Consider the following 11,003-nt stretch of genomic DNA (forward strand, 5'->3'; position numbering starts at 1 on the left):
GAGAGAGAGAGAGAGAGAGAGAGAGAGAGAGAGAGAGAGAGAGAGAGAGAGAGAGAGAGAGAGCTGCCAGATGTAAATGTATTCATATGTGCTTAAATTAATGTAGCTTTAGAACCTTGTTTTTACTTTTTTTTTAAAGTATGATTCTGTAGGAAGGTTTTGAGCAGTTGGTATATTAATTAATATCAGTAGCACATCCAACATATTTTGCTTGGATAAGGAGAAAGTTATCGAAGTTGGGATGTGAGGGAATGAGGGAAGCTTTTTGTACCAAAGAGTTAGTCCAGTTGACTTCCTGTTTTCTGTCCAATCAACCTGCAGGTAAGATTCTGACTGTTCATAGCTTTTCCAGGTAACCAACCTAAACGAATCTGAACCGTGTTCTTCAAGTAAAAATATTCAGACACCACTCTCACAGAGGAGAAGAATGGGTTACAAAGAACCAAAATGTATATTTTGTTTAAAAAAAAAAATTAGAAATATGTTTTTCATCATTTTTTATTATTATTATTAATTTAGAATTACACTTGTCACACAAACTAAACACAAAACAACAAAGGTGTAGAATTGATCATTCACTGTTCTTTCATATTAGAGTCTTTGCAAGTCTCCCCTCAGAGGCTGACGCCCCGTCCTCACGTCTGTCAAACACGCGCTCAGTCACAGGAGCCGTCCTTCCAGCCGTCTCTCCACCTCTCGTCCACCAGCGAGCAGTCGAACTCGGGCTTCCCCAGCCGAACGTTGACTTGGTTGTGTAGGCGGCAGAGCCACTGGGAGAGAGCATGGCGGCTGCTCGTGTCCGGACGGTTGGTCTTCAGTCTGCAGGGAGGAAATGGGGTTTGATTAGAGCCGTCATTGATTTTAAGCTTTGTGCTCTCGTGATGGACGTTGTGACGCAGCTGATTGTCCTGACCGATGATCCCAGCCACACAGCTAAGCTGGCTTTAAGAATAGATAAGGAAGGCAGGCATTAAGCTTCTGGGATGACCGAAATGGAAACTCATTTAAAGAGGCAGCATTATGTGTTTTCTAGCCACAGAGTGCCGTTTTATAGCACAATCAAGTAACCATGTCGACTTCAGGTGTTATATTAAAAAAAAAAAACTATACATGTATATAATACGACTCAAAAGAAATTTGACTTCGTAACTTAACGCCTTGAAATTGAGCCTCTGTCTCTTTAAAAAGAGACAGTTTCTTCCTGAAATTCCGCCTTCAGGAAGTCATCACAACATGGCTTCTCTATTAACCCTTTAGCAACGCTTTTAACCAGCGTTTCACTGAGGAGTACCTCACTCAGCGGATGCGTAGTTTCACCAGGTGTTTGCTAATTGCTGCAGGCTAGTCTAGAGGAGCTGCGTCTCAAAGGCGGAGCTTGGTCCACCTAGTCGTTTTGCACAGCTGAATGGTTGCCACGGGAGACGAAAAGATTTCTCTAACACGCATGAAAGAAATACTCCAGGTATATTTCTGACTGCGGAATACCTTAATAATGTGATGTGAGGCTCAAAGCTGTTTTACATAATTCTGCCCCTTTAAATGAACCAGCTATGCCAAGAGGAATGTTAAAAATACAGATGAAGTTTTGCCGTAATCTTGTCGATGACAAGAAATTTGTAGTTTCTGTACAACTTGCAACGTGTCTGATTGTGAAATCTAGAACGGATAAGAGTAAACACACAAATTCGAGACTGTGTACTCAACTTTTGCTATTTACATCCTTCATTGAAGCTTTAATAGCGCCAGATTTAGGTGATATTCTTGTCCATGACAAGTGTATGTAAACTCCTGTGGGCCTTTACGGCAGTGCACTGTGGTCTGACCTGCTCCTGAGATCTTCTGCACATTCTTCACAGGGGTAGAACTTGGAGAAGAGGTTGATTAACTGTCCCATGTCTTGTTGCTGGGTGGAAGACGGACGATCGGGATAGTACGCTGCCATGGTGTGCAGAAACGACCAAGTACTCCGGCCCAACTCCTCTCTGTCCAGTGGGCACTGAGGATCTGGCTGCTCTGTTTCTGAACCTTGCTTCTGCTGCGGAAGAAGAGAGACAGTAAAACCCAGATAAGTCACTTAGTTACAAAACTTAAGAGGGTGAATTGGGTGAAGCAATGCTCTAAGGTCAACAACCCATGATAAGAGAGGTGGTGGTAGTATGGGTTGAGGGTACGATTCTTCAGCAGGAAATGTAAAGTATAGTGAAGTCCTGCAGTATTGATTCACGGGTCAGTCACTAAAGTGTACTCGGTGCATCTCTCCCAAGACGACTTCACTCAAAACTAAAACCTCTACCTTGTACCTTTATCCTTTGACCCACCTGTGCAGCAGCTACTGTGCTTTGCTGCTTCTGCAGTTTCATCCAGGACTTAAAGTCCGTACAGGCTCTACACGGCTTCTTTTTGGTCTCCCCACTTTGCTCATGTGCTTTCCCGGAGATGTCCTGCTGAGGTACCGGGAAGGGAAACCCTTCAAACCCAGGTGGGCTGGTGGATGACGGTCCTTTGCCTGCTGGCTGCTCAGACATGTTTGCGTTAGTTAAGAGCTCTAACAGACCTGCTGGATCGATAAATAACAAAAATAACTGTTGGACAAAACTAAGGTAGTTACGACTGGAGACATCGCTGGTTGCTAGTTTTCTCTGCGCTGTGAGTACATCGTTACGGTTAAGCCGGCGACTAAAGCAATTCCGTGTAATGTATGAAGGGGTCAAGTTTCGTAATCGCGAGGTTCCTTGTTTCTGCCGGACTTTTTACAGGAACGGAACTGTTTCCTGGTGTTGCGTCGAGTAGGAGTTCCCCCCACAAAATGAGTTTACCCATCAGATGCCATGCGCTTATACACGACTTTTTATGGCCGCTTTTTAAACTTGACGGTGCATTCAAACCAAATTACAGTTGATCGTATTTTCAAGTAAGTCAAAGGAATCAAGTTACATTTAATCCTGAACGCACTACAGACTTATGATATGACATTTTATTTTATTATAACATTTCTAAGCACTCTTAATTAAACTCTGCGAAGATGAAATGCCTAACTAGGTAAAGTTTTTTGCAGATCAGCTACTATTGTCAATATTCATATATTACTTTAATTTATGTATTACTGATTAATTTTATTTGTATCTACATGCCTTCTACGTCCCAGGCAAACAAGAATAATAAGACAGGAAACTGAATATATTCAACTAATTTCTTTCTTTGAACTCAAACTATTTCTTAATCAAGATTTAAACATTTGTTTTGGTTTTTATATAACCTTATTGTATTCCTCAAGCTTTTGAAAAAGTTACTTAGATAAAAGCAACATTGATTATTTTTGATAACACTTGTTTTACTCTGAAAATTTAGTTTTACTTATTTTATATCTATTTAAGTAAGAATTATGTAGTATACGAGGTGTACCTCTTAGAATTTTGTACTTCGCCGTAAACCTTAGTGTAGAAGCGCAATGACTTGACAGGTCGGGGATACATTTTGATGGTGGAACTGTGTTCCTCACACCACCGGCTAGCAGTGTGTGCATGCTGCTGAGTTCACCCTCTGTTAAAGTAAATTCCTCCTTTAATTTAACTTTGTAAATCGCTGACAATATGTTTTTTTATAGGTCAGATGCTTGTTTACCCTTCTAAGGACTGCTTTTAATGCTGTTTCTCAGCTGTTACCGGTTTGTAGTTAGCCCCGGCAGGCTAGCAAAGTTGACACGTTTCTCTTGTAATTTTTTTTCCCCCTCTCCCCGACAGATTGGCTGCACAACGCCTGGATTGCTACAATGGGTATTTTGGAGAAAATCTCGGAAATAGAGAAAGAAATTTCTCGGACACAGAAAAACAAAGGTAACAGAAGGGCGAGGAGGGAGCAGGGCTGCTAGCTGCTAGCTGCACAACAGGCGAACTTGGAGCCAGCTGCAGCTGTAGGTTTCTGTCCAGGGTTATACTGAGGTCCAGGAACTGCAAGAGTACTGAGCTAATGAGGACCGACAGCTTTCTGGAAAGCTGAAATGCACTTTAAATGCCTGCTTAGGATCAAGATTTGATGTTAATGTTAGTGTAGGAATGCCGCGTTTGCCCATGAACAGATTAATAAGTGTTATGTCTCAGCTGTTAATGTGAACAATCACGCATTTATAGCCGCATTTATGATTAATTCAGACACATCAATAAACCTAATAGTGATTACCTTGGACTGTGGCAGTCACCCCTTTATCGAATTTAGCTCAATAAGGTAACTCGTGTATTTTATCTATGAGTTACAATATTATATATATATTGCAAAAACACAAAATCTTTCCAAGTATTTTTGATCTAGTTTCTAGTACAAATAACAAAGACAAAACTAACTTACAAGTAACTTTTCAGCAAGATTTAGAGGCGTGTTTTAACTAAATAATTACTTAATATTGATGGAAATAGTACAAGGTCCATTGGCAGATAAATGTATTTATAACATGGGAAAAATGTCTTGTTGTAAGTGAAATAATCTCCCAATTGAACAAGAACTTTTTCATCAATACTAAGAAATTGTTTACTTAAAACAAGCCTCTATATCTTGCCAAAAAGTTATAAGTTCCTCTTTATTTCAAGTTTATTTTCTAAGGAACTGTAAATGTATTCTTTTAAAAGACAAAGTCAGAAACTATTTCATTAATGTGCTTCGATTTTTATTTTATTAAATGCTTTTTTCTCTTTCTTTCTTTCGTCTCTGCAGCCACAGAGTACCATCTGGGTTTGCTAAAGGCCAAGCTTGCCAAATACAGAGCTCAGCTCCTGGAGCCCTCCAAATCTGCGGGGCCCAAAGGCGAGGGCTTCGATGTCATGAAATCAGGAGACGCTCGTGTTGCGCTCATCGGGTTCCCTTCAGTCGGTAAGGTAGGTGGATGTGACCTGGGTTGGGAGCCGGTTTTAGATGCTTATCGCAGCAGTAATCTTTCTAAAATCATCCATCAAGGCATCGCAATCGTCATCAGTCGGAAGTTAGCGAGTTAAGGGGCAACGAGAGATGCATTTGAAGATTTATTATTTCTTTTTAATCCCTAAAATGTTAACGTCGATCTTCTCCGTGCAGTCCACCTTCCTCAGCTTGATGACGTCAACGGAGAGCGAAGCCGCGTCCTATGAGTTCACCACCCTCACCTGCATACCGGGCGTCATCGAGGTAACCCCCAGGAGACGATACGTCCTTTTAAACGGTGTGATTTGTAAAAGTTACAAAGTGTCACTTTGCTTTTTTTTTTTTGTCTTCTGCCATTCATTACTGCTCTTCAGTACAAAGGCGCCAACATCCAGCTGCTCGACCTGCCAGGAATCATAGAGGGAGCCGCTCAAGGTACAATAAGTTTCACACAGATTTTAGGCACAAGAAGGTCCTAATTTTTGTCAGAGTTGTTGTGCTCACGGGTAACTTTGTCGCAGGAAAGGGTCGAGGCCGACAAGTCATCGCCGTCGCCAGGACAGCAGACGTCGTCATCATGATGCTGGACGCCACAAAAGGAGAAGTTCAGAGGTGTGTGTTTGTGAATATGTGTGTGAAAAGGCCTTGAAGCGTGGAAGACTGTCATCGGTGACTTTGTGCTTTTTGTTTTGCAGAGAACTCCTAGAAAAGGAGCTGGAGTCGGTGGGCATCAGACTCAACAGGACGAAGCCAAATATTTATTTCAAGGTATCACTTCGTTTACTCGGATCGACTCAACAGAATTATTTAGCTTTTAAGATGTTGATACACTGATCTGTTGCTTTGGATTAAATAGAAAAATTGTTGAGTCCGTTTATTTGACTGATGCGTTCTGCTTAATGAAACCATTTTAACGATTTGGACGGTCAAAGATGACAAACATAGATGTGAAACGTCTATCGACATCTTCCAATGCTCCGAGGACGGAGGTTATCCTTCCATCCTTGCGCTTTTTGATTTATACATTAAAATTTTGCCCACTGTAGAAACAGCAGCCATAAATTCATGATGAACTCTTGTACGTTTTATATTTTACAAGGATTTGAAGGACTGAAAACTATGGAAATTTGGGAAAAATGAAAACTTGTAGGCACGATTGGTTGTTAGTTTTGTGTCGCCAGATTAAAAATGTTCTTTTCTCTCTCTTTCAGCCTAAGAAAGGCGGCGGCCTCTCTTACAACTCCACCGTTCCTCTCACTCAGTGCTCGGAGAAGCTCGTCCAGCTCATTCTCCACGAGTACAGTATCCTTCGAGAGACGGCGAGCGGAAAGCAAAAGCCGTGCGGCGTGTTTCTGCCACCATTCGCCTCGCCTGGCTCACGTCCTTAACTTCCCGTTTCAGAAATCTTCAACGCGGAAGTGCTCTTCAGGGAGGACTGCACGCCAGACGAGTTCATCGACGTCATCGTCGGGAACAGAGTTTACATGCCGTGCCTTTACGTACGCCAGATCTTCTTTGCTCGAAAATTGGAAAGCAGCTGCGAGACGCGACTTTTCCTGATGTTTCTTTTGTACCGTCAGGTGTACAATAAGGTGGATCAGATCTCCATCGAGGAGGTGGACCGCCTGGCGCGCCGACCTCACAGTGTCGTCATCAGGTCAGACATCTCTCTTCCGTCATCGACTTGTGTGCGTCAACATATTTAGTAATCTCATCTCTGTCGTCACGTTTTTGTTCCCAGCTGTGGAATGAAGCTGAATTTGGATTACCTTCTGGAGACGTTGTGGGAGTACTTGGCGCTTATTTGCATTTATACAAAGAAAAGAGGAGGTACTCTGCTCGATTTAGACGACTTCGCTTAGCTTTTTACATGCAGTAGATCCCTAAACGAACCGTCTTATGCTTCCTTTCCATGTTAGAGCGACCAAACTTTGGTGAAGCCATCATCATGAGGAGAGGAGCTTCAGTAGAGCATGTGGTCAGTATGGCAGCTGGAACATTTACACAAGTATAATAAGTAGTAAGAAAAGCGATTTTAAGTGTTTTTTATTTTGTAACCTGCAGTGCCACAGAATCCACAGAACTTTAGCCAGCCAGTTCAAATATGCCTTGGTGTGGGTAAGTCTGCTTTTTTTTGCGATAAACATCATTGATTTTGTGGAGCTAATTTAGAAATATTTGCGTTTCTGTATGACGGTAAATGTGACTTTTTGTTACTCGCCACATTGATCACAGGACAATAGCGTGACATCAAACAGGGCTGAGACAGAATGAAATACTGCCACCTACAGGTGGGAGTTAGCATCACGTCAACCCAACGTTGACGTGATGCTAACTCTTCAATTCACAAGTTCGCACTAACGCAAAAACATTTCGGGATATGTGAACAACAAACTGGAGGGATTGATTGACGTAATTTGACAGTAAGCAGATAAAAAGTGTTTTGATTTGATTGATAAAATCATATTTAAGCACAACGATTTTCTTTAAGGTTTCACTTATGTGTCACTCTTGAGTCTAGGAGGCCACATTAGAAGCTATGGTGGGCCAGATTTGACCCCTGGGCTTTGAGTTTGACACGTGTGCTGTAGCTTGACCTTAAACAGGCCATTCATGCTGACAGATTAATTAATACATTGCCTTGGATATTTTTCCCTTAAATTTTGCAAATGCATTGATTTATTTTCCGGACTACAGAGTATAAGCTGCATCCACAAACTTAAAAAAAATAAATAAAAAAAAACTGGTAACGTACATATATAAGCCGCATCTCCGCAGCTCTCGGTTTTCCACAAGGACACAACAGAGGGCTGGGTCCTTAATAAATCTGCTATTAAGGACGCAGCGTCTCCAACGCCGAACCATGGTTTTGTTTACGCCAAGTTTATGTATAGCGGCTCTATTTCCCTCCTGTACTGCCAGATCAAAAGCCCTCAACTTAAAAGCTGCATCATATGAGTTTTAAAACATTTCTCCGTCGTGCCTGCTGCTAGCATGCGCTTGTTCTAACTGAAAATCAGTGCTTTCTTCTTTGATTTACAATTTTGACTTCCAATGATTCACTTCCTGCTAAAGCGCCCCGTGGTGGTTGAAGAAAAATCCACAGAAAAGCCGCACCGGGCTACAAGCCGCATGGTTCAAAGTGTGGGAAAAAAGTAGCGGCTTATAGTCCGAAAAATACGGTAAATTTGTTCAATGATCTAAAACGTTCTGCTATGGACTGGCGACCTGTCCAGGGTGTACCTCGCATCTCGTGCTGGTGCCTGTCTCTCTGGAGATGGGCACCAGTACCTCTCCCAACCCTACTGGGGACAAGGGTGTAAGAAAATGGACGGATGAATCGAAAACGTTTAGGTGCGACGGAAAAGATCAGGAGCAAAAACTCTCTCACCTCCTGCACACTTCCTCTCTTTCTGTGTTTTATCAGATCTGTTGAGAACAAGAGTCTTTTTCCTTTTCCTCGCCGTCACCTTTAACTCAAAGTCCGCTTTCCCTCTGCCGTTTCAGGGAACCAGCACCAAGTACAGTCCTCAGAGGGTGGGCCTGACACACGTTATGGAGCACGAAGACGTCATCCAGGTCGTCAAGAAGTAAAACCGCTTCTGACTGGACAGAAAACGAACTGCATAACAACTATACAGCAAAAGACGAGTAGCTAGCCTTCCTATTTTGTATATGAAACCTAACGGCGAACGGAAGAAGATGGGGGAGAAATGTCGAGCAGATTCTGGACACAGCATGTAAGATAAGGAGAGAAAACGACGGAAATAAAGTCCATAAAACATTTTAGAGAGTCTCAAGTGTTTGCTTTATTTCTTATACTTCCTCTACGCGCGTCTCTTGGACGGTCAGGATGTGTTTTTGCTCAAGATGTTAACAATCCCTTTCGGTGCTCATCATGTAGAACACGATGCTCGGTCCTCTTTGACCCCCCTCACACACACACACCCGTCCCTGCTGCCCTGCTGTTGGAGCTCCACTCAGGCTCGCCACTTTTCTGTCAAAGAATATGGGCTCCCATTGACTCGCGTGCACACACAAGCACAATGGCGCCTTTAAATATTAACGAGCAGGTCTTCGGTCCAGGAGAGGGGGTTCTGAGCGGGAGGCTTCATCGGGAGAGGGAACGAGCGGACGCCAAGATGTCCCGAAGATGTCTCTTCTGTCCGTCCTGTGGATGAAGAGACGGTGTCTTGATATAACCTGAATTGGAAAGAGAGAGATGGAATATTCTGGAGCCTGACGGCAAGCAAAGGTAGCGTTAACTGGGCGTGTTATTGTGCAGAGCGGGCATGACACTTGATGCTGCTCGGCTCCATATGGCGTGGCCGAGCAGGAGCGTGTGCAATCAGGCTTAAGAAAGGAGGAAAAACTTTCATCTTTATGAACAATAATTGCTTCCTGTAGGGCTTCAGGGTGGGATTTGTTTTTCTTAAACCAGTTACAGCGCCTTGGGAAAGTGTATATTCTAAGAATGTGTCAAACTTCAGGCCCGGGGGACAAATCCAACCTGCCAAAGCTTTTTTTATGTGGCTCCCTAGACTGTCAAAAATAACAGTGGTGTGCTTAACCCTTTCATGCATGAATTATGATCCATTATGTCAGGATTTTTTTTCCTAAATTTCTTTATGATTTTCTTAAGGCATAAAAAAAGGAAAATAAAATTCTTAAAAAAAAGTTATTTTATTTTTTGTATATGAAATTCAACAACGATCAATTGTAATATTCTCCAAATGCAAAGTTATTTGAAAAGTACATTAGTAGTATTGTTCTTTATGGGTTATCTGATGTCACAATGTTTTTTTTTTGTTTTTTTTACCTGTAAGAGTCGTCTACAGTAGAAGGAGGGACCGGGTCGGTCGGCATGCTGTTTTTGTCTGTCGGCCATATTGGATTTAACAAAAATAATTTCTTGCATTTGCAGCTGATGGCCAGTAGTTGATGGTGTGTTTTATGATGCATTAGTGTCCAGTTCAGTGGTCTGTGTGCATTTATAGCATAAAAATCCACAAGAAAATGGCTTTTAGATAGCTGTCCASTGTAGTCACCACTATGCATGAAAGGGTTAAATATTACTTTATCAATCAAATCAAAGCAGTTTTTGTTTTTACAAAGTTTTACTGCCAAATTACATCATTGTGAAAAGATGTTCAGCGTCCTTCAATTTATGCTCTTGTTGAATTTAGAGACATCTATTAAGTTTGTTAGCTTTTAAAAAAAAGTTTTATCAATATAATCTGCCACAATCGGTCCTTTGAGGACATTTGTGATTTTGATATGCCCCAAAATAAAAATGAGTTCGACATCCTTGTCTTAGAAGGAAAAGCATAAAAGTTTTGGAAACCTTTTTACTATAACAAAAAGCTGAAAAGTGTAGCTCTGTTAAGCCCCCTGAATCTAAACGTTAAAGAATCCAACAGAGGTTGCAGTTCTTCAATGTGTCTCTCTTTGAATTTTACCCACTCGTTGTTTGCAAAATGGCTACATTTCAGTCAAATTGGATGGGACGCATCTGTGAAAACAATTTTTAAGCTAAAGACTAGCTATCAGTTTGATTTAAATCTGGACTTTAGGTCGTTCAAACACATGAATAATGTTTTTTCCAGTCAACATTGAACAGTTTTCCTGTTCCTGCTGGAGAAAAGCGTTCCCGTTGCATGATGCTGCCACCATTCTGTTTCACTCTGGCTGGTGTGTTCAGGGACATGTGCAGTGTCGGATTACTGCTGCATGCATGCTGTGTTTCAGATGTAAACCAAACAGTTTAGGTTCTGCCTCAGTGGATCGCCTGATGTTTCAAATGTGATCCCATGTGGGAGAAAATAGCTGCATCAAACGTTTTCACTGCAGAAAAATAAAAATGAAACCATAATCTCAAAAAATTACATTGTATGATTTTTTTTTTTATGTGGTCGACAATAAATGGAGTAAAATTATATATAGATTCAGACCTTAAAAATTATTTGTTTGTTTTTCTTGGTAAGAGAAAGGCATCCATGTTGCAAACTCTTTTGAACTTGTCCGGTTTAAAATGGGTTCTTTAGTGAGTTGTCCGTTCCATGTGGACAGTGGCGCAAAAAGTGGGTATGCAGCGCATGAAGCACAAAGGGGCGCAT

At 41.7% G+C, this 11,003-nt stretch overlaps 2 protein-coding genes across 3 annotated transcripts; one reads left to right on the forward strand and one right to left on the reverse strand.

Annotated features, from left to right (window-relative positions):
- Window positions 1-405: 405 nt before the first annotated feature.
- On the reverse strand, window positions 406-2,716 carry gfer (growth factor, augmenter of liver regeneration (ERV1 homolog, S. cerevisiae)). The gene is made up of 3 exons (XM_008415705.2): window positions 2,319-2,716; window positions 1,824-2,035; window positions 406-819 (listed from the first exon to the last, which is right to left on the reverse strand). Exons 1-3 carry the CDS (start codon window positions 2,523-2,525, stop codon window positions 657-659), a joined length of 582 nt encoding a protein of 193 aa, XP_008413927.1. The 5' UTR covers window positions 2,526-2,716; the 3' UTR covers window positions 406-656.
- A 112-nt stretch (window positions 2,717-2,828) lies between these two features.
- drg2 (developmentally regulated GTP binding protein 2) lies at window positions 2,829-8,676 on the forward strand. 2 transcript variants are annotated; one of them, XM_008415704.2, is made up of 14 exons: window positions 2,829-2,911; window positions 3,741-3,833; window positions 4,705-4,865; window positions 5,062-5,151; window positions 5,262-5,322; window positions 5,409-5,499; window positions 5,583-5,655; window positions 6,099-6,189; window positions 6,289-6,386; window positions 6,468-6,544; window positions 6,629-6,717; window positions 6,807-6,865; window positions 6,952-7,005; window positions 8,395-8,676. In XM_008415704.2, exons 2-14 carry the CDS (start codon window positions 3,770-3,772, stop codon window positions 8,479-8,481), a joined length of 1,095 nt encoding a protein of 364 aa, XP_008413926.1. In that variant the 5' UTR covers window positions 2,829-2,911; window positions 3,741-3,769; the 3' UTR covers window positions 8,482-8,676. The 2 variants fall into 2 exon arrangements, with proteins under 2 accessions (XP_008413926.1, XP_008413925.1); XM_008415703.1 differs by lacking the exon at window positions 2,829-2,911 and adding an exon at window positions 3,437-3,548.
- Window positions 8,677-11,003: the final 2,327 nt, after the last annotated feature.

This window comes from Poecilia reticulata, linkage group LG8 (assembly GCF_000633615.1).
Source record: "Poecilia reticulata strain Guanapo linkage group LG8, Guppy_female_1.0+MT, whole genome shotgun sequence".
Taxonomy (NCBI): Eukaryota; Metazoa; Chordata; class Actinopteri; order Cyprinodontiformes; family Poeciliidae; genus Poecilia; species Poecilia reticulata.